Genomic DNA, 23,135 nt, shown 5'->3' with positions numbered 1-23,135 from the left:
AATTCCACTCACCTGGACAATTGTTGAGCTGTGACGTTTTTACTGGTCTCTCTAATGGCGTGTGTAATTACGGTGATAGATGGCTTTGCCGTGCGTATTCCGCTCTGGACCGAGGCGTGATGAGTCGACGCCGTGCGGAGCTGAGCGGACCGCCCCAGCTGCGGGGCTGCTGACTGGGCCATGAATTCCACACCGGGCGCCAGGTACACCGAGACCAAAAACAGATGGGTAATAAGGTCAGGCTACACATTACTTCTGTGGAATAAAGTAATGAGAAATGCGTCTAGCTTGAGCCAATTCAGCTTAAAAACAAGCCTATTGTCAACCTCCGATTTGGACAAATTAAGGTCAAAGCTAAATCTGGCTGGAAGAGAATGGTGTGGAACAATTTGTTTCACTGATATATTGCTGGCATTGTGTCTCCTGGCTTCTCTACAGCGAATACTGAAAAAAAAAAAATACTTGCCTTCCCTAAGGGCAGGGAATGACTTGTAGAAAACAAACTAATTTCAGCTTTCAATCATAACACTCACACATATCCAATATAGATTTTCTGATCCCACTTTCCCCTTAATTCCTCTCAAGCCAAGAATGGAGGACCCAGCCTGCCCCTTCCCTTAATTCAAAAGGAAGAAACTCAAGGATCCTGATGATCACCATCAGTTTCTCCTGTGCTCACTGGGCCAGTGGCAGGCCCATCCATCAAAGTGATAGCATCTTAAGAGAGAACCTGGAAGTTAAAGCTCATTTGATCCACTGTGCCAGTCAGATTGGAGCTGCCAAATGCACTGGCACTGTACTTTTGTCATGGTCAACGTACCTCAGTTTGTGTCTGTTTAAACACAACAGCCTATGCTTAAATCTTCAAATTGATACCTATGAAATCTTTCTCTAAAAATCCTGTCTTAGGCATCCTCTAGGATGTAACAACAGTTGAGATCATCAGCAGTGGACTAGGCTACTGGGTGTGTGTAGGTTATGACCGAGGAGTGTGTGTGTGTAGGACACACACACACACTCCTCGGTCCAAGGGGATTGCCTAGGAGTGGAAAGGGAGAGCCACAAGGCCAGCCCTGCAGAGGAGAGGAGAGTGGAACTTTACTCAGACACCCAATTCCTCCAGGTGAATAAGAAACGGGCAAAAGGTTTCGGCGAGTAAACAAGCTTATTTTTATCCCGGCCAGCTCTCAGAGGGAAGCTTAGCTCTCCCAGCCTTCCTGTTATCCTATCAAATGTTCACGGTGTGGGGTAACATCAGAACAGGACCCAATCCCAAAAGCATCCCAAGATAATTGGGAGTGAAAAGATCAAAACCTTTCCATCAGTTTACACTGACTCCTCTGAAACCTGGATGGGTATGGCGGTGCTTATTCATCCACTTACATATTTCTTTGTAGGACCCTATAGTGTTATATATAAACAAGTTAGTTAAGATAGTGAGACCAGGTCATACTTAACTGAAATTGCTGGCAAAAGGATGGTTATCATTTCAAGTAGAATGTAGTTCTAGTTGACTGGCACAGATCATCTATCAAAATGAACTACCAAATAGTAAGAATAAACACGCTTGAAATTTCAACACAAGATTTAATTTACATTGGACTTCAGCTGAAACCAACATGACAGATCGTACTGCTTATGCTGCTCCTCACATTTGAACTGGACATGAATCTTCCCCCTTTCTCATAAAACCCAAACGCTATGATTCAAGACCTCCGATGAGCAGCAGGGGGCAGCAGTGATGATGGAGCTCTATGCAGATCTCAGATGTGGACGAGATTAGGCCAATTTACATGAAGGAAATTCAAGTGATGTAAGGAGCACCATAAGGTTTTATGTCTCTCTCTTTTGAATTGAAGAATCTCCTTTTTAAAGGTTTTCATTATTATAGTTATTATCTTTTTTTTTTTTTTTTGCTCAAGCACAATGCATACAAGTCTAAAGTGCAAACACCACAACAACCATGCCACTTCAATGACCATAATGGGACTGACCACCAAACACACTTCCCTTGAGTCAAAAAAGCCCCCTCTCGTAGAAAACCTCTCTTCGAAATAAAAAAAGACAAAGGAAAGAGGAATAAGTTAGCCAATACTGTAATTCACAGCACACAGTAGTCATGGACGTGTCCACTACACAGTTCCTCGCTTCCTTTGGGCTCTGGAGGATCATGGGCAGCACGGAACGGAAAGTGTGGGTGACCGCAACACACAAAGTCCCACAGCTCAGGAGAAGCCATTCGGACTCTTTCAAGCACAGCACTGCCATGAAAGAGCTCTTTTTTTTTTTTTAACTAAAAACCCCCCCTCGTTCATATTGGCAGGGAAAACCAAAATAAAAAAATGGTCTGCAACACCACACCATTTCATAGCTGCAAATAACTCAAATCCATCATCTAAATGCAATAAATTACAGTAGTACAGATTTTTCTTTTTTTTTTGGCAAATTAAAAAAGAAAACTGATCTGAGTGCATATGTGCATGGCATTCACGAGTATACATTCATCCTAAATACATGTTTTGATATTTTTTCTTATGGAGCAACATCATATGGTTGTGAGACTGAACACCAAAGTTCCATCCGTCCCCCCCATCCCAACCCCCCCCCCCCCCGCTCGGCTGGCCCTCGTCCTCTTTGGGTCATTCTCACTTTAAAAGCTTGGGGAGGCCAAAAGGTCATGAGCGGATCATTAGCCCAGTCCACACCTCGACGACACAACAAAACAGCTCCACGAGCTTGGGAGCAGTAAGGAGAACAAGTGAGAGCAACGCCGCCATCCCACGCTTGGCCCAGGTCAAGAGCATTCCTATGAGCTAAGGCTGACCTAGGAGTGCCACTCTGCAACGTTTCACACAGGCACAGAGAGGGATATGGTCATTACAGTACGTATCTTTGCAAGCCAATGAAGGCTACGTGTTCAGAGGGATGTCCTCCACGAGAGTGTCCGGCGGGAGCACAATCCGTACCCAAAACAAACCTACAAAGGGAAAATTAAAAGGGCAAAAAAAAAAAAAACAAGATGTTTTGTCTTTGTAACAGTCAACCAGAAATGCCATGCAAAAACCAAAAGGGAGGGGGGGTGATTTATGAACGGACAGGACCCCTTCACATCAGCGAGGGGCGGACGCTCTATGGTGCTGCAGTGCCGGGGTCTGCCCACTGCACCGGGCAGCAGCCGAGCGAGCTGCGGTCTTCTATTGCACAAGCGCCCGCGTGAGAGGAGGAAGAGACGAGGCGGAGGCGGAGGAGAAGAACAGACACCAGGGACAAAGGCTTGTGCTTTCAACAAATCAGAGGCGGCTCACGCCCGCTTTAGTACTCAGTATCCGAGCCCTCGGCCGCGTCGGTGTTGCGCGACAGCATGTAGTTGTCCATGTCGATGGAGGGGCAGTTGTGGATGGAGTAACGCAGGCGCTCGGCCAGCACCGACTGGCTCGTGTACGGCGGCAGACGCAGCTGGAAGAAGCAGGTCTGGGCCGTGGGCAGGCCGTTCACGGGCTACAGGAGGGGACAGAGGAGGAAGAGAAAGGTGAGGAGGAGGAGAAAAATAATGACCCCTCAGAGTAGAGTCAAACACAGGACACTAGCAGGAGCAGGCATGCCGCGTTGCTTTGATAGCTTGCTAGAAAACCTCTAAATTCTAAAAACTAAAAAGCACTGGTCAGTCCCCTCAGGCTTACCCGGTCCACTTTGATGATCTGGAACTTCTGTGTGATGTCGGCGGGGTTGGAGGGCAGCCGGGAGCGGCCGGACACGAAGCGCAGGAAAAGCACGCGCTCCTCATTGGTGAACTCCTCCAGGCTCTGCCACAGCCAGCCAATGAGCTGGTGGCTGTCGGTGATGTCCCGGTAGCGGACCACCTTCTTGAGCATCTCCACGGAGACCTCGGGCAGGCCGCAGACCAGCTGCTCCAACTGCCGCGCCGTCAGCAGGGAGAGCAAGGGCACGGGGATGATGGAGGACATGCCCTCACGCACCGCCGCCACCTACACACACACACACAGATGCAAAGACACACACGCACACACACAGAGACACACACACACACGCACACACACATAGACATGCACAAGCACACACACACACACACACGCACACGCACACGCACACATAGACATGCACAAGCACACACACACACACACACACACACACACACACACACACACAAACACAGTCAGCGAAAACTCCACTGCACAGCAATTACAACATGCGCTACGGACCATTAGTTCAGTGACAGGCCAGAGGTAGACATAGATCTGAGAGCACAGTCTGGCAGTTCACAAGGACAGCTTTGCACCAGCGCCCACACTATTGATCTACGCTCCGGCTCTGAACACTGGCCCTCTCAGGCCACCGTAGTGCCCACTGATGTCAACAGGCTGTGGCCCTGGCTGTAGATAGTCACATGCCCAGCGCTGAGGTGGGTTGTAGGGGAGCTACCTGTCGGTCCATCTCATGCAGGCGATACTCCAGTGCCCGCTCCACGTAATCGGTCCGGTTGGAGAAGGTCAGGGGGATGTTGTGGCCGCCAGGGACCACTGGCACAAGCTTGCCATCAGCACTGTGGGCCACGAACGAGTCCAGCGGGATCATCTGGACACAAGGAGACAAGACAACAGAGCATTGTAAGGTCCATCACTGCTTATTACACACCATGCTGCATATGGACTGCATTCTGGGGAGAACTCTATACTGTCCCACCACGTGGTCAGCTTCTCATTTCCCAACCCTCTGGCACTGCGACAGATCACTCCTGAGCCCATCTGGACCAGGTCCAGTGCAGACCAGCGCAGACCAGCGCCACGTCCCTGGGCCCGCTTTGCTCCTCACCACTGTGAAGTTCTCCTCAGTGATGCCACTGTTGTCCAGGTGGAGGATGCCCTGCAGCGAGCGGTAGGTCAGCAGGTCCACCTCCTCCAGGTCGCCGCCGCCCAGCGGGATGGAGCACAGCTGCTTCCACACCCACGGCGCCAGGTGCAGGTCCAGCGGTTTCTTGGTGCGGATGGCCACCGCCATCAGGATGCCCAGGAAACGGAACTGCACCAGGTGGTCCTCGGACACGGCGGCCGGGTTCAGCAAAAACCTGCAAGAACCAACCAATCAGCGAGCGGGGTACAAATCGCCAACTTATTTTTCCCCAGTTCACATTTCACCATCAATGCACCATAGAAATACACTGAAATCACCCATATCAAAGTATCTACAGTTTTGAAGCCGATTAAGGCAAGAAATCTGGTAAGCAAGCAGGTGATGCAGAAATGGTGGCCGTCTGAGACGAACACGCACCTGTCCGTGTTACTTCCCATGTCAGTGGAGCTGTTGGGCGTGTGGATCAGCAGGTCCACAACACCAGACTGCAGCTCCTGCAGAGAGAGACAGAAATGCACATGAGCAAACATGACACATGACCGATTCAGAGAAGACAGACATACAGTGCTGGCCAAAAGTATTGGCACCCATGCTAAAGTTGACTGAAAAGAGGAATATAAAATCATCTTTTGGAAATTGATCTTAACCCAGTACATTAATAGTGACCCGAATTCGGGACAAATACAGTGCCCCCCACCTCCCCCCAACAACCCCCATGCATTTTTTTGCACCTTATCATGAACTACCATAGTCATGCTATATACCATTTTAAAGCTGAGAATCTCAAGAATCGATATATGTAAAGCTTTCCATGAATTAACATATATTTTGTGTGTAAAATATAAGTTTATCCCGATATATAACATATCAGAATACCCCCCTCCACCACCCCCCAAAGTTGCTGCGTTCATACTTTGTCACTTGTCTGTATGGCCGTACCAATAAGTTAGCCCAGCATGCTTGGTCTTGAAATTTTCGTAAGAATCCATAGATGTAAAATATCTACATTGTTTTATTGCCAATATATTGAGTAGTTGTACACGCCAGTACAAACAAAACAGATGCATACGAAAAGAAGCGAAGTAAAAACTTATTTTTCGCGGAAATCCATATATTTCGGTTCTACTTCCATTATTGTCGCTGGATTCACGGTACTCTGCGTGTTCACGAGGCTCTTCTGATTCCATCGATACCAATTACATGTCTGTAGGACCAATGAGAGTCGAGATAGATGCCATCAAAGCCAATGAGTCACGTAAGCGATGAATCTGACAACCAGTCTTTGAATGGCAATAGCGCTGCGTCTGATTGAGCCAATGAGATGGGACCTAGATGTCTGTGTAGCCAATGAGGAGAGCTTTCTTTAGACATGTGACACATCGTCACATTCTACTTCCTTGTCGGCTAAATTCAATGCGTAAAACAGATGCGTAAACATAGTCACCGAAGCAGTGTTTTGGAAGTGTTTTACTGAACAAGCAAGAGGCAGTTTTTGAAGGTTTTTGTTTGTAAAAACATGCCAAAAAGACAAGCAAAAACGAAACATGTTGAACCGGAGGACATCGATGATCTGGAGGAGCCGAAAGTAGTTTCTCCGAATGCGACTCCGAGGAGGAGCACAACTTTTTAGCTGGGAAGGACCCTGATTTCGAGCTGTGAGTATACTACTTATATCCATATACAGTTACAGATACAGTTTCGTTTGCTTTTGTAATGTTTAGTGCATAGTTTTTAGGTGTTAGGTGAGAATGCAGTGTGTGTGTGTGTGTGTGTGTAAAAGAGAGTGCAGGGGGAGGTGTGAATAGTTCTGGTATCTGGGGGAGGGGAGTTAGGTGAGAATGCAGTGTGTGTGTGTTTGTGTAAAAAAGAGTGCAGGGGAGGTGTGACCTGAGTACACACATTTATATAATTTGTATAAGTTGTTGGGAAGGGTTTTCATATACTTTAGTGGGTCTGAGTCTAACTTCCATCTGTACAATTGTTTCAGTGACAGCAATGAAGACTGGGTCCCACCAAGCAAAACATCAAGAGCTGAGGATCCTGTGTCTGAGGAAGAGGAGCCGGTGGCTGAGACCAGTGGCTGAGACCAGTGGGACACAAAGAGGAAAGGGTGCTGCAAGAAGCAGGGGGAGAGGCAGAGGAAGGGGGAGATAATAATATTTACTATTTTTACCTTTGTTTCATTTTATAATACAAATGTTTGCTGCATTACCTTGTTTGTCATTTTTTCATGGAAATCTCAAAGGTGTTGGAGCAAAAGTAAGAGTTCCAGGTCAGATAATGCATCTCTAAATGTATGGCACAGCCACTGCAAAGCTCTCCAGGGATCACTCCATCATGAGACACAGACTGTAACCTTTCATTTGACACCAAGATCATGGTTCTGCATAAAGGGGTTCTTGTATAGGAAGAGTTTTAGTTTTGGGTAACCAAAGGTCCTTTTGGAGTCTCCAAATGGACACTTAGCAAAACGCATGTGTATGCCCACACAAATATGGGTCCCACACAGTCATACTTCATCCTATAAGGATCTACTTTGACATACAGATTCACAAGACCTGGTAGTGGGCCTCAGTGGTGTTTTCAAGAGAAAATAAGTGACCAAGAGGGCAGAATGTGGTCATTTCTAGAGATGTGCATAACCGCCTATAAAAAAAACTATCATTCTACCCTTTGCCACTCTCTGATAGTTCATCACACAGTCAATCTATTGGTACCAAAAAATTCTACAAGGCCTTAGCTTTCCAAAGAGGTCAGGCACTTGATTGTAAGTCAAAGTATGTGGCAACAGGGCCATTTTAAGTAGGCGGTGTGCAATTTCGAGGAAAAACTCCAAAATAGGGGTGGAAATGTATAAGGTTAATGCCTTAAGTGAAAAATGAGGAAATATCTAACCTTTAAGGACACCAATTTTCTTAGTGAATGAATAATGTATCATAAATAAATAAATGTTCTTCCTTAAAATACAGGGGTCATAAGTATTTCCACCCCCATGTTAAATTCCCATAGAGACAGGCAGATTTTTATTTTTAAAGGCCAGTTATTTCATGGATCCAGAATACTGTGCATCCTGATAAAGTTGCCTTGGCCTTTGGAATTAAAATAGCCCCACATCATCACATACCCTTCACCATACCTAGAGATTGGCATGGGTGTTATTTCAGTTAGCCTATTAGCTGGTTTGATGCTCATTGAGCTCAATGCAAATCAAACGAGCTAATAGGCTAACTGAAATAACACCCATGCCAATCTCTAGGTATGGTGAAGGGTATGTGATGATGTGGGGCTATTTTAATTCCAAAGGCCAAGGCGCGTCGCCTCGATGGCTCACCTGACACATCTCCGTGATGGTGTCATCAAACACTCCACCCGCGTCGTCCGCTCCCTCGCCCACCAGCTTGACCTTCCAAGCGCGCGAGGGCAGCCGCAGCTCGGTGGGATTCAGCGCCACCACCTGCTTGGCGATCTGGACAAAGATGGGCTTACTGGAGCGCCCCCTGCAAACGCAAACACACACACACACACACTGATACACAGACTGGACCATATGGGAGAAGAGTATCTGATGCTAAGATGCTGATGCTTAGGCAATGTGACTGGAATCTCTTCATGGTGCTGCGCTAGTCCCAGAGAAGTACCAGAACGGTATAGGGATGGGCATCGTTAAGAAATTATCGATATCAATGCCATTGTCGAGTCTGCTTATCGCTGCGATTCCTTATCGATTCCCATATTGATTCCTGTACCATTAGCTGAACACTTATAGGATGGCTTTGAGAGTTGTTGGCTTTGAATGTCTAATTTAAAGTGGTTTTAGAGAATGAGTATCAAGTGTGCAATATCAATACAGAAGTTGAATGCTTTAAAATGTCTAAAAAAGTAAACATTTCTAAAACAAAGCTTTGTATTGGAATCGTTAGTGGAATCGTTAACATGTGAATGTGTACGATTCCGATGGATCGGAACGTTCCTAACCGATACCTGGAACCGATTCCCAAGCCTAGTACGGTACCTGGTGGATATCCTCTTGACGGTGATCTGCGGCCCGTAGGTCTTGCCCTGGGTCATGGTCCGGCCGATGGAGCGGACCAGGGGCAGCGTGTTGACCTTGGGGGAGAGGAGCCCGCGGAGCTGACCCTGCACGATGGCGGCCGTGCCCGAGCTGTAGCGCGACGCCAGCACCTGGCACGGGAGGGGGCGCAGACTGGCAGTGAGTACAGAGCGGCTAATGAACACGCACATCCATTATACATCAGCAGAATGCGCACCGGGGCCGTAAACGAGGCGCATTCATCAAGCGCCGCACCTGTTCCTCCCTTCAGCCATTACACCCTCTGGCTCGCCACCAACGCCTCGGAGCTCCACCACAAAGCAGCACATCCTTTACAGCAACCCTGAGCTTCCCCAACAAAGCAGCACATCTGCACCACATCCTTTACAGCAACCCTGAGCTTCCCCAACAAAGCAGCACATCTGCACTGCAGCCTTTACAGCAACCCTGAGCTTCCCCAACAAAGCAGCACATCTGCACCACATCCTTTACAGCAACCCTGAGCTTCCCCAACAAAGCAGCACATCTGCACTGCAGCCTTTACAGCAACCCTGAGCTTCCCCAACAAAGCAGCACATCTGCACTGCAGCCTTTACAGCAACCCTGAGCTTCCCCAACAAAGCAGCACATCTGCACTGCAGCTTTTACAGCAACCCTGAGCTTCCCCAACAAAGCAGCACATCTGCACCACATCCTTTACAGCAACCCTGAGCTTCCCCAACAAAGCAGCACATCTGCACTGCAGCCTTTACAGCAACCCTGAGCTTCCCCAACAAAGCAGCACATCTGCACTGCAGCCTTTACAGCAACCCTGAGCTTCCCCAACAAAGCAGCACATCTGCACTGCAGCCTTTACAGCAACCCTGAGCTTCCCCAACAAAGCAGCACATCTGCACTGCAGCCTTTACGACTAGACATCAAGTCAGGAGGAGAGAATAGGACACCAGCACCCAGAATAGGACACCAGCACCCAATAGTGCATGCATGCATGTTAGCAATAGCAAGGTGGTTTGTTCCATACTACTTCTGAAGAAAAATGCCGGTGTGGTGGAGCAGTAGGAACATTACACCTGACAATGGCTCAACCCAGGGTTTGGTCCCCCAACCTGCTGCTGTGAGTTCATCTCACTAAAACATTGTCTGCTAAATACCATTCACTTTTGTACTTTTACTTTACAGAAATACAGCTCAATTAGTCCCACAAACATACTTTGGAGACCTTATATGTCCTTATACCTTCATCTTCAAACTAAAGTACCCTAATAAATGACAACTGCTTGAAGAGGAAGGGCAAGCTCAAGTTTGCCAAGGCCACATGCCAGGGGGCTGGGCGGCGAGTGGTCACCTGGTTGCGGGGCTCCAGGTTGAGCAGTCTCCAGGACTTGTACATGAGGTCGGAGAAGTGGTAGAGCACGCGGAGCCGGCCGTTGAGCACCTCGGGGCTGCAGTCCTTCAGCGCGTTGTACTGGGGAGGCACGGACAGGGGCAGGCCCAGCTGCACTGAGGGAGAGCCTGCTGAGACACAGAGGCAGCACACACACACGCACGCACAGACGCACGCACACACACACGCACGCACACACGCAAACACACACACACACACACACACTTAGAATACAATGGAAAAACAGACACAAAAACTGATAAAATGTCTGCTGTGATCTTCCAGCTCAGAGATGTCATGGACACAAGCGAGGAGAGAAATGTAGCCTGGCTGTGTGCACAAGTGAACTGCAGTGTGTGTGAATATGGGTGCTTGTACCACTAAAATGTTATCGGTTTCTGTGAAACATCTGTGTGCATTTCTGTACTGTTATCTGGGCTCTGGCAGACTTTCTAGCCTGAGCCATGCAGTATGTTGTCCGCGTGTGTGTGTGTGTGTGTGTGTGTGTGTGTGTGTTCTATTGTGGAGGCTGTGCGCCAAGTGCTAGTGTCTCCAGTGCCAGCTGACGTCTGGTCTGTGTGCATGTACAGTAGCCGGTCCATACCAGAGGCTTTGGCTGATGTGGACGGTGTGGTCCAGGCGGCACTGTGGCATCGGCCAGCAGAGATTTGCCGGATGTTTTTGGCCTGGAGAGCAGTCACTAGCGCGGGCTCCTTTACCGGGTTGGTGTGGGCCAAGCCCAGCTGTAACACACACACACACACACACACACACACACACACCAACAAATGTGTGGACATTAAACATACACGCTTATACGCATTGGTACACCAATCACAGAGACAGACCTGTCAGCACTTATCAGTGAACACCTGGCTTGATCCTGCACTGGGAATCTGCATACTGTGTGTGTGTGTGTGTGTGTGTGTAGGGGGGGGGGCATACGCTGCATAAGCAGTGAGCTGCAGAGACCTCACCAGCTCTATTACCTGCCAGCCCTGCACAGACACACAGAGGGCCATATCAATCGACGCACCTCCCCCCACACACACACACGCACGCACGCGCACACACGCGCACACACACACGCACACCTGACCACAATGGAGTGGGGATTTAGTGCCCGTGCGGCCGCTGGCTGGCCAGAGACGCGCGCTCCTCCGCCAGCCCACCCTGCAAACCAGAGCAGCTGCCGCAGAGCTGGCAACGCCCCTGTCGCCATGGCAACACACTCAGGACCGAGTCAGTTCACACAGAGTGCAACAAAGCCCTCAGACACACATGAAATACTGCCACGCAGCGGGCGCTCCTTCTATACTCCCATCATTGATTTGAGATGAATCAATAAGCCTGAAATAAACAACTGTCTCCTGAGATAAATCACCACATTGGAAAGATAGAGGAGCAGGATTACAGTGGGGAGCAGAGTCTTGGTCTGAGCAGAGCAACTCATCATTCACATGTCAATCACCAGCACCTTAAGAAAGGTGGGAACCTGATGGATACCAATATGAGTGTGAGAGAATGTTACACCTGGTTATTATGGATAACTATTATGGATGGCTGTGCATACCTATTCATAGACTGGATTCATATTTGTGTGTGTGTGTATGTGTGTCTGTGTGTGTGTGTGTGTGTGTATATATCTCTCTCTCTCTCTCTCTCTCTCTCTCTCTCTCTCTCTCTGTGTGTGTGTGTTTGTGTGTGTACGTGAGTATGAGTTTGTATGTGTGAGATTATAAATCTAAGTCTTATGAGTGTCTGCCTCTCCATTTCTGTCTAGCTCTCTGTGTGTGTGTGTGTGTGTGTGTGTGTGTGTGTGTATACCTGGCCCTCGCAGTTGCAGCCCCAGGCGTAGACATCTCCATTGGAGCAGAGGGCCAGGACGTGCTCACAGCCCACAGCGATGTCCTCCACAAACACCCCCTCCAGTGCTGGCACCACCTGCGGCCGGTTATGGTGCTTCAGCATGGAGTCTGGCAAGCCAATCAAGCGCTCTGAAAGAGGGCAAAGAACACCCACGCACACACACGCACGCACACACACAGCGTTACACACAGAGTAAGAATTCAGACATATAAACAACATATACTGGCAGGGAAGACCATAACACAAGTATACACACACACACACACACACACACACGCACACATGTACACACACGAACACACAGCGTTACACACAGAGTAAGAATTCAGACATATAATCAACATATACTGGCAGGGAGGAGCATAACACAAGTACACACACACACACACACACACATGCACACGAACACACAGCGTTACACACAGAGTAAGAATTCAGACATATAATCAACACATACTGGCAGGGAGGAGCATAACACAAGTACACACACACACACACACTCCTACTCCCTACCTTGACCAAAGGTGTACACTCGTCCATCCTTGCCCAGCACCACGGAGAAGTGGGTCCCACAGCCAACCTTCTTTATTCCCTTATTACACAGCAGCTCCACTTTCTGCCCAACACAGTGGTGAGACACAGTTACTTACTCCACCCTTACTCCACCCTTACTCCACCCCTACTAAAGCACTACTGAGAGAGCGTCTGAAAGCTCCGTGGCAGAGTGCCATCAGCGCCCAGGCTCTGTACCTGAGGGTAGCACTTGACCCAGGCTCTGTACCTGAGGGTAGCACTTGACCCAGGCTCTGTACCTGAGGGTAGCACTTGACCCAGGCTCTGTACCTGAGGGTAGCACTTGACCGTGCAGGGCCCCGTGCCCAGCTTGCCATAGTCGCCGTCTCCAAACGCCCACACGGTCATGCCATCAGACGCCAGCACCAGAGTGTGGTTGATGCCACACGACACCTGCACAAGAGGACAGGTGAGGGAGGGGGTTAGGTCAAATGCGCAGGATTAAAGGTCCCGTATATCACAGGTCATCGGGCCGTTCTCACCTGTCCGACGTGGTAGCCCTCGAGGGCCATCACTCGCTCGGGCAGCATCTTGTTGGACGTCGACCTCTGACCCAGGCGGCCGGAGTCGCCGCTGCCGAAGGTGAAGAGCTTCCCGTCGGCCGTGACCACAGCTGAGTGCTTAAAGCCACAGGCCAGCTGAGACAGAAGGACACAGCGCGTCAGAAACACGCATGACAGGAACTCGAGTCTCCATATACACCATGCACACCCAAAGAACCCAACCAAGCAACAGCACTCCATTCATCAACAACCTACTTTTAATGTTTCAAGGAATCTTTCAATGACATGTTTAGATCTGCAAATAGATGGGAAGCTGACAGGTTCATTCAGATTGTGTGATAATATTGAAACATGCCAGATTGGCTTTCGGCATCACACAGATACTGAGACTACTACTGTTGATAAAGACCATCAGTATATTATGCCTTTATATGGTTTGCACTTCCTTCCTGTATATCTTACCTGCACCACTATGCAGGTAAAGATAAAGACCATCAGTATATTATGCCTTTATATGGTTTGCACTTCCTTCCTGTATATCTTACCTGCACCACTATGCAGGTAAAGATAAAGACCATCAGTATATTATGCCTTTATATGGTTTGCACTTCCTTCCTGTATATCTTACCTGCACCACTATGCAGGTAAAGATAAAGACCATCAGTATATTATGCCTTTATATGGTTTGCACTTCCTTCCTGTATATGTTACCTGCACCACTTCCTCCCCCTGGAGAGCTTCTACTTGTTTGGGCCGCCTCTGCCGTTCAGTGTTGCCGTGGCCCAGTTTCCCATAATCCCCGTCACCCCAGCTGAACACCTCTCCAGTCTCCGTCAGGGCCAGAGAGTGACCGTCGGAGCCGTAGGAGGTCACCAGCTGCGTAACCACATAGCCTGAGGGGGACCAGCGGAGAACAGAACACCCTTACACCAAAGAATCACAATATCAGAAGAAACAGAATAATGATCCCACTAAAACACACAATGTAGTAAAATGCCAACTGAGTCATATTAAAACCATGGCTTGGACATCATGTGGAGTTTGCAACAATAATCAACATGTTGGCCTTTAAAACAGTAGTGTATGTGAGCCCCTGCTGGGGGGACATGAGGTGCAGGCACGGCTGGGCTGGAGGCTACCTTGCAGGGCTGATATGATGGTGGGGGTGTACAGGTCATCGGAGTTGCCCTGGCCCAGTCTGCCATAGCTGCCCTCTCCAATGGCCAGCACTGTGCCATTAGCCTGCACCAGGAACGTGCAGTTCTGCCCACACACCACCTGCCAGGGAGTAAACACACACACGTACGCACACACACACACACACACACACACACACACACAAAAACATCCATCCATCTAACTTCATCAGGTCGCAGCTCAATAACAATATTGATCATTTGCCTTTGCTGAGTAGTTTATTAACTCAGCTGTTTGCATGAGGAGCTGTTTACTGTAGCAGGATGGAGCGTACCTGCTGGGTCTGGCACAGAGAAGGTGCCAGGGTGGGCACAGACAGATTGGTGCCCGCATCTGCCAGCTGCCCATGGCGACCATTACCCCACAGATAGACCTCACTTTTACCACCCTGCTGCCAGTCCTGAAAAGGTACACACACAAAATCAAATTCAAATATTCACATATTCTTACCGTTCGTTCTTTTGAACGTCTGTGAAAGCCTTTACAACTAAATACATAATAGTCAGACTCTCCTAGACTATTTCAAAAGTGCAGCAGGTTAATTTCTCAAAATTGCGCTGTACATTTTAAAGAATGGTTTTCAATAGAAACACCCCCCCCAGTCCCAGTTCCAGCTGCTTCCCCAAGATTACAAGCACCTGGAGCCAGCCTCTGCGGGTGCAGCGTGGAGGTCATTAATAACAGTGAACAATGCGAACAATGGATGCGTGAGTCATGGCTCCAGGTTCCCAGAGCCTCGGACGACAGTGATGCATGATGGGAGATGGAGTGATAGGGGCAGGGCCAGGCGCTTACCTCAGGACGAGTTGTGGCCCACGACATGAGCTGTTCATCCATCATGAAACTCCACTTGCTGTTGTCCTGCAATAAAGGACAACATCTTTATTTAACACCGCTGTTCCAGTTTAGGTCGATTCACACAACACTTTATCTGGGTCTCGTGGCGGGAATGGGTCTAAACATCCCCAGAGGCAAGGAGGGAGTTTCAGCTAGCGTTCATTTAGTTTCCCAACTTCCACTGTTGATCTTAAAGGGGTGGTTCAGGATTTTGGACATAGGACCTCATTTCCAAGTTAGAAAGTGTGATATTTATCAGTGGAAACATGTTTCATCCAGTCCTTCTAGTTGCAGAGTTCACAGGTGCTAGGCTAGCGCAAGTCATCAGTATGTGTTAGCCTGCCACTAAAAATGCCACTAAATGTTAGAAATAAAACTATCCTTGCATTTCAATGATCGCATATCGCATTTCGATCGCATTTCAATGATCGCATACATTTTGAGGGACTAGTTTCTTAGCAGCGGCATTATACTTGCTCCGGTTAGTAGCACTGCGCCGAAAGGTAAACAGAGAAGATAGATAGGTAGATAGATAGATAGGTAGATAGATAGATAGATAGATAGATAGATAGATAGATAGATAGATAGATAGATATACATACTTTATTGATCCCTAGGGGAAATTCAAGAAAGCACACTCCAATCGGGATACCTAGTAGAACACTTGGTAATATCAGTCCACCGCTGCCGTTGCTTATATGCCTACTACCAACTTCAGGGAACAAAGTATAACTACTGCCTGAACCACCCCTTTAAAACTGGACCATCTCATAACTATGTAAAGCGTCCAGATGAACTGACCAGGGCTTTAGAGACCTCGGTGACCCCAAGCTGCTGGAACTCTGGCACGGTGAAGGACTCAGGGAAGCCAATGCCGCGGGCGAAGGCCTCGGCGCTCTTGACGGTGGTGGAGAAGGTGGCGAGCCAGGTCCACTCCAGTGGGCAGCCGTCCGCCTCGCCACCGGCATGGTGCAGGGGCCGTGGTGGTCGGCATAGCAGCTGGTCCATCGCAAGGCCCACGGTCAGTGAGGACAGGCTCTGCAGGAAGGGGCTGTGCACCAGCTGATCGCCTGCCATCACGTGACTCTGAAGAGGAGAGAGAGAGAGAGAGAGAGAGAGAGAGAGAGAGAGAGAGAGAGAGAGAGAGAGAGAGAGAGAGAGAGAGAGAGAGAGAGAGAGAGAGAGAGAGCACACACACATTTACACACACATCCCCAAATAAGGTGAACGCGATCGATTACTAAGGTGCTGGATTTTTTGGCCATTCACAACACGCAGCCTGGTAATGAGCTTGTGAGGTGAAGATCTATTCAAGTTGCTGGATAAAAAAACAGCTTTTGGAGCATTCTGGCGTCTTTCCCAGAGCAGTGGAGGAAAAAAAATAAAATCAAAAATAAGTCCTGACTCAAGACGCTTATTTGGGTTCGGTCTGGAGCTGTGGATTTAGCGCTCCGCTCACCCTCTCGTAGTTGAACTGCTCCTGCAGGAGGATGGGGAGGCGCTCCAGGAGCACGGCCATGCAGGGGGCGCGGTTCAGACCCAGAATGCCCTGGGAGCGGAGCACGGAGCGACACGACGCCAGCACCTGGTTCTGCGAGATCCACTCAGGTGTGCATCGGATCAGCAGAACATCCTAAGAGGTGCGAGAACAAAACAAACATCAGACGCTTCCATCATGACAACTACAGAAGGCACAACAAAGGAAAAGATCATAGAGTTCATCACCAAAGTTAGGCTCACATACCTTTGATCTGCCAGAGCAGGCTGCCACCCCCACATTAGGAATCCAGGTGGTACAGACCACTGAGCCCAGACCTGTGACAACAGTCTGAAGGACTGTGCCATCCTGAACAGAGGCAGGAACAATACAAGACATCAGAGAAAACCAGAACACACAAAAGATACTGGGACCAATGTTATCTCCTAATGCACTGCTACAAAGGTAACATTTAGTATCAGAGAAAATATCAAAGTACAGGAGTGACCATCCACTGACCCTAAGGGACCAGATGTTGAGGAGACCTCCAATGCCCCCAGAAACCAGTGCCATGCCACCGGGGCAGAAGGACAGAGTCTTCACGGCTGTGATGTGGCCACTCAGCCTAAACACACACTTGGCACTACCACGCTGAAACACAGGACGAGGTCAAATTTAGCTTTGTGTACCCACACATTATGTACACAAAGCACAATCCCAATACTTGGCTCACTGCACTATTTACATTCAAGAGGCGCGCTCTGCCCAGTTCTGGGGTTGTAGGATTCAGGAAGAGCAGCACTTCTCTTGTGCAAATGACTGAATAGCATTTTAAACAGACTGCAAAAAGCATCTTATTTATGGCACAATGGGCTGCTGACCTTGACGCCGCCACTCTTCTCCTGGCTTGAGGAGGAGCTGAGGAAACTAGGAAGTGATACAATGGCGCCACCCTGTGGCAGAGTCCACACGTACAGGAGACCATTTTGGCATCCACTGTGGAAAAAACGGATAAATACAAACGTCACAATGTTGGGAGATGGAAAAACAACAACGCTATCTCAATTTCACCTCCTGTCAAACAATGGCCTAAGCACACACACACACACATATATATATAAATACAACTACTAATCTCTTATTAAAGGCCTAAATTTGAAAATGTCCTATATTAAGTCCTTCCAGGAGGCATGGAGAGTCGATCTCCTGAGATCAATGGTAAGTCAATCCTCCTCCCTGTGGTCAGCCTGAGAGCCTGGGTCCTGCTGCCCAGTGAGCGCTGGCACACTTACACTGCCATCATGAGGCGTGGCTCTGGACCTTTGCCGGGTAGTGGGCACCACTCGGCTGCGTTGACCGCACCCGTGTGGAAGAGTGAGTGCAGCGTGCTCCAGCCTCCGCCGACGCGGCCCCAGATCTTGACCATCTCCGAGCGACCCACCGACAGGAGCAGGTGACCCGTGGGGTCCCACTTCAGCAGGCTGATGCCCTCCTAGGAAGAGAATAGAGACGCAAGAGGAGAGATGAGAGTTCTTTCTGTGTGTGTGTGTGTGTGTGTGTGTGTGTGTGTGTGTGTGTGTGTGTGTCTGTCTATGAATTTCTTTGTGTGTCAGTGTCCACTTCACTCAAGGTGAGGTGCAAATGTGCCTCTGGCCACAGAGGTGAGCAAAAAAAGAAAAAGGAACAAGGCGTTTTGTTCCACTCCATGTGAGAGCATTCACAAAGAGCACAGGGCATAGGGTGGGGTGCAGAGAGAGGCACACTCAGTGAAGGAGAGAGAGAGAGAGAGAGAGAGAGAGAGAAAGAGTGTGAACGAGAGAGAGAGAGAGAGGGAGGGGGGAGAGAGAGAAAGAGTGTGAACGAGAGAGAGAGAGAGAGAGAGAGAGAGAGAGAGAGAGAGAGAGAGAGAGAGAGAGAGAGAGAGAGAGAGAGAGAGAGAGGGAGGGAGGGAGGGAGAGCTCCATACTCACAGGGAATGCTGTGAGCAGTACAGGCTGTTCTGTCTCATAGCCCTGAGCTGTGGCCAGGAGGATTTTGCCATCAGGGTATCCCACAGCGAAAGGCTTATCTACACTGTGCCAGGCAATACACTGAGGACCTGCAAATGAGAAAGGGAGGCAGAGAGAGAGAGAAAGAGAGAGAGAACAGTCTGTTCAGGTAACCACACATGAACAAAATGGGTTCTAAAGACCACTGTCCGCAGGGCCAGAGCCGCTGGCACACGTGTGTGTGGCGCCACACTCACTCTCTTTCCTCTGGCAGCGCGGCAGCTCGGTGCTCTCCACGCGCAGGCCATCAGAGACCTCCAGCCAGCAGAGGGAGCCGTCCAGCCGGCCCACCAGCAGAGACTCGGGGGAGCTGCAGGGGCTGGCACCGCCCTGGCTGGGGAAAGGCGCCGAGGACTGGACCCAGGACAGAGCGGTCACCCACGAGCTCTGGGCCTCCACCACACACGCCTGGGAGCCTGTGAGAACACACACACACACACAGGATATACACAAATGATTCAGGTCTCAAAGATGCCATTTCTCAGAGGAATACAAACACAGACTGTAACACAGAATGTCATAATGGAATGACACAAGTGGAAAAGATATCAAATGTGTTTCTATATCAAATTTTCTGAAGCCAATTTGCGATTTGTCATCATAGAGAGTCAGAATTTAATGCTACTACAACAATACCAAGCCTGACAACACACAAATGAGAGTGATGTCTATATGTCAGTGTGTATATGCGTAGCGTATGGCAGTGTAAAAAGACAGCGGTATGTGTGTACTGAGACACAGCAGCACATGAGAGTGAGCGCGGCGCGTAGGGAGACCGACCGTTGACACTCCATATGCTGATCTGTTTGCTCTGGAAGGCAGCCAACAACGTCCCCCCTGGACTCCAGAACACCGGAGAGAGCAGGTGGGCTCCCAGAGAGGAGTCGGAGCTGTGCGTGTCCTCACTGGGTAAACACACACACGCACAAGAATACGCACAAGTATACACACACACACGCACACACACACGCACACACACACGCACACACGCACACACACACACACGCACACACACACACACACACGCACACACACACACAGCATTCCTTTACTTCCACTGAAATGGATTACAAATACCACATAATATACACTAGGGTGAAGTAGGGTCCACATAAATATTTGTGTGAGTGTGACGTCTTACCTAAGGGCGCAGGTGTGAGTGTACTGCAGTTCAGCCGAATTCTGTGTCACATCCCAGACACGTGCCGTCCCGTCCTGACCACTGGTGGCTAGAAGGCTCTGAGCATTACTCCAACTACAGCTGGTCACCTAACAAAGATGACACATTTCAAATGAGACATTTATTTCTGGTATATTCCAGTTAGGACTCATTAAAAAATCATTCAAATGAACATCTTACTACGGTCATCATCGGTCACTGCTCCAGCCATGCGTTGGCCACCCCCTGACCCTGTTTGAACTGCATTTAGCCACCAGGCAGCTTTACACATGCTTACTAATGTGGCTCATGCGTTCCATGTGAGCGCTATGAACTGACATGTCAGGTCTCATCACATGAACACTCCATTTAATCAGCTCATTTAGGCTGCATGACTAATTACATTTACCCTGCCAACAGAGATTCAGTGGAGTCGGACTGACATAGAAGCAGTGTGTGCTTTAGGGAATAGAAACCCTCTATTCATCAGCAGTTTTGTGTGTGTGTTTGTGTGTGTTTGTGTGTGTGTGTGTGCAGTGTTTCCCATACATTGACTTATTTGTGGCGGCCCACCACAATATCAACATTGACCATCACACAATGATTTTCCAGGCTGTACTAAATTGTGCTTAAAGCTGGTTAGCATCATAACCATGCTGTGCTAATTTGCTAAAAACTGTTGCATTCAAGTTGCTGTAGGCTATATTTTTTTCATTTGATTGGTTCAACCGCCACCCGCCCGAATTTAATTAAATTATTATATTTCTTCATGTCATCCACCCGATCCGCGGTTTAACCGTGGAGTCCGCAGCTGTAACCGCGAACCGTGCATCTCTACTGCAAACCTACAGTACCACCACAAATAGAATTCAATTCTGTGGGAAACACTGTGTGTGTATGTGTGTGTGTGTGTGTGTGTGTTTCCTGACCCTATTCTGATGGCCCTCCAGCTTGCGGAGTGGACACTTGCGCAGGTCTCCTGCCATGTCGCTGTAGGTCTGCGGGCGGATGGGGTTGTCCCTCTCGGAGGCGGCCAGGGCCTGGACCAGCTGCTGCGCGGCCCACTGCCGGTGCTTGCTGGTCAGCCGGGCTGAGAGGGCGCAGGCGGCCAGAGCGTTGGCCAACTCCAGCGGACCCACGCGCACCCCCACCTGAGCTGGAGACACCGCTGCAGCAGGGCTCGTCACATCTACAGAGAGAAGCACAGCACAGCACAGGTCAGTCTACATGGGCCACCATGACGGACCTCTTCACACTGTTTTCACAAGAGCAGTTTAGAGCAGCATGTGTGTGTTTTCACGCAAGTGTGCATGCATGTGTGTGTGTGTGTGTGTGTGTGTGTGTGTGTGGATTGTGTTTGTGTAAAGTAGTGGGCACCTTTAGCGTCCGAGTCGCTGCGCTCCGCGGTGTATCTGTAGCGGATGCCCTTCTCCGTCAGCAGGGACACCAGGCTCTGGGTGACCAGGAAGGTGGGCGGTGTGAGCTCTTTGGGCTCGCGGGGGCTGCCCTTCAAAGAGAGGGTGAGGCGTGCCCGCTGCTGAGGGTCACTGATGGCACTGATGTTCATACCGGTGGCAGCTGCCATCAGATCCTGTGTGCGTGAGAGAAGGGGGAAAGAGAAAGAGGGATAAAGATAAAGAGAGGGAGGGAGAGAGAGAGATAAAGATAGAGAGAGAGAGAGAGAGAGAGGGAGATAGAGAGAGAGAGAACAGGAGTTTGATAAGTAACAACTTCAGCATGACATTATACTACCACTCTCACAGTCCCCATCCCACACAGATAAGATGTAGTGCACACAGATATTGAGGCAGTGTTTCCCATAAATCGACTTATTTGTGGCGGTTCACCACAATATCAACATTGACCACCAGACAATGATTTTCCAGGTTGTACTAAATTGTGCTTAAATCTGGTTAGCATCATAACCCTGCTGCGCTAATTTGTAAAAAAACTGTTGCATCAAGTTATTTCCGCAAACCTACCACCACAAATATAATTTAATTATGTGGGAAACACTGTGAGGGATAGGAGGTCTGGGTTCAAAGTTCACCGAGTCCTATGGAATAGGCAGATTAAGAGGAAGAGACTGTAGGAGCACATGTGTGCAGAGCAGAAAGGAAAGAGATGGATGTAGAGGTAGATGGAGGAGAGATGGGGGAGATAGCAGGGTGGATGAACAGTAGTGGAGCTGGGGTGGGGGTGGGGGTACCTGAGTGCAGATGTCCACCAGCTCTCTGTAGGCCACGGCGCTGTGGGACACCAGGCTGCCGATGGCCGAGCTGAGGAAGGACAGGAAGGCCGAGCCCGAGCGGTCAGACACGGGGCCCCGTCCGAGGCCCTGAGGCTCCGCCCCCATGTGGACGCGCCCTGCCGCCGCCAGACACATGAGCCGCACCAGGATGCGGATGTCGGCCAATCCCAGAGCCTCCAGGCCGCAGGACTGACTGCAGGAGGGAGAGCAGAACAACGCAAGTGAGCCAGGAGCGGGCCAGAGAGAGGACAGAGTGACCGCACACAAAGGGCCCTCGTCCAGAGAGAAACAGTGACCCTAAGCAGTACGGGTGAGGTAGAAGTGAAGCTCTCTGACCTAGCGGTGCTCTGGGACAGGGTCCTCATGACCATGCTGTAGGCCAGCAGGATCTGGGCGGTGGAGGTGACCCTCCTGAGGGCCTGCAGCCTCTCCTGGGCATCCCGCAGCGAGGCCGCCTGTTCGCCCAGGCTCAGAGGAGCCGCGGAGCCCTTCTGCTCACTGCTCACCGCCCCTGACAAACACGCACACACGCACACACACAACCTTACAGCATGACAGTACAGTGCACACCCTCATCTTCACACCTGGCTAACGAACACCTTTCTCTACACGAGAGAAAGTCACTCTACACATAAGCTTTTGTGAGTGACCAGTCCACCTCAGGTCAGCGGCCGTACCTCTGTGGAGCAGGGCCGACTCTCCGCTGAGGGAGCTGCTGGTGATGGCCCCCAGCGGGTCGGCCTCCGTGAAGGGGATGGGGTCCGGCACCAGCTTCTTCTCACTCAGGCCCAGTGGCCTCAACAGCAGCCCAAAGTCCTCCTGGCCGGTCAGCCGGTCAGCGTCGGCTGCCTCCTGGTTGCCCAGCTCCCACTCATCTGTGTGCGCGCACACACACACACACACACACACACACACAC

General features: G+C 49.7%; 1 protein-coding gene across 12 annotated transcripts in view; it reads right to left on the bottom strand.

Annotated features, from left to right (window-relative positions):
* Positions 1–1,567: 1,567 nt before the first annotated feature.
* LOC121680306 (probable E3 ubiquitin-protein ligase HERC1) overlaps positions 1,568–23,135 on the bottom strand; it is a 58,269-nt gene continuing 36,701 nt past the window's right edge. For 10 of the 12 annotated variants that reach the window (XM_042059592.1, XM_042059593.1, XM_042059583.1 and 7 more), the window contains 32 exons: positions 22,896–23,093; positions 22,555–22,729; positions 22,177–22,411; positions 21,345–21,558; positions 20,897–21,156; positions 19,950–20,077; positions 19,589–19,713; positions 19,006–19,224; positions 18,731–18,858; positions 18,053–18,252; positions 17,642–17,756; positions 17,280–17,411; positions 17,028–17,129; positions 16,743–16,916; positions 16,085–16,369; positions 15,242–15,307; positions 14,721–14,846; positions 14,389–14,527; positions 13,961–14,142; positions 13,229–13,384; positions 13,017–13,139; positions 12,687–12,789; positions 12,132–12,301; positions 10,909–11,047; positions 10,266–10,435; positions 8,882–9,051; positions 8,201–8,366; positions 5,287–5,363; positions 4,831–5,083; positions 4,441–4,593; positions 3,681–3,986; positions 1,568–3,498 (listed from right to left, as the gene is read on the bottom strand). In XM_042059592.1, the coding sequence (XP_041915526.1) occupies positions 3,313–3,498; positions 3,681–3,986; positions 4,441–4,593; positions 4,831–5,083; positions 5,287–5,363; positions 8,201–8,366; positions 8,882–9,051; positions 10,266–10,435; positions 10,909–11,047; positions 12,132–12,301; positions 12,687–12,789; positions 13,017–13,139; positions 13,229–13,384; positions 13,961–14,142; positions 14,389–14,527; positions 14,721–14,846; positions 15,242–15,307; positions 16,085–16,369; positions 16,743–16,916; positions 17,028–17,129; positions 17,280–17,411; positions 17,642–17,756; positions 18,053–18,252; positions 18,731–18,858; positions 19,006–19,224; positions 19,589–19,713; positions 19,950–20,077; positions 20,897–21,156; positions 21,345–21,558; positions 22,177–22,411; positions 22,555–22,729; positions 22,896–23,093 (5,375 nt within the window). In that variant the 3' untranslated portion in view covers positions 1,568–3,312. The remainder of the gene's footprint in view (positions 3,499–3,680; positions 3,987–4,440; positions 4,594–4,830; positions 5,084–5,286; positions 5,364–8,200; positions 8,367–8,881; positions 9,052–10,265; positions 10,436–10,908; positions 11,048–12,131; positions 12,302–12,686; positions 12,790–13,016; positions 13,140–13,228; positions 13,385–13,960; positions 14,143–14,388; positions 14,528–14,720; positions 14,847–15,241; positions 15,308–16,084; positions 16,370–16,742; positions 16,917–17,027; positions 17,130–17,279; positions 17,412–17,641; positions 17,757–18,052; positions 18,253–18,730; positions 18,859–19,005; positions 19,225–19,588; positions 19,714–19,949; positions 20,078–20,896; positions 21,157–21,344; positions 21,559–22,176; positions 22,412–22,554; positions 22,730–22,895; positions 23,094–23,135) is intronic. The other 2 variants (XM_042059584.1, XM_042059594.1) reach the window with 1 other exon arrangement.

Source organism: Alosa sapidissima, chromosome 13 (genome assembly GCF_018492685.1).
Source record: "Alosa sapidissima isolate fAloSap1 chromosome 13, fAloSap1.pri, whole genome shotgun sequence".
In the NCBI taxonomy this organism is placed as follows: Eukaryota; Metazoa; Chordata; class Actinopteri; order Clupeiformes; family Clupeidae; genus Alosa; species Alosa sapidissima.
Note: the sequence above shows the minus strand (reverse complement) of the source record. Positions and strands in the feature narration are given on the sequence as shown.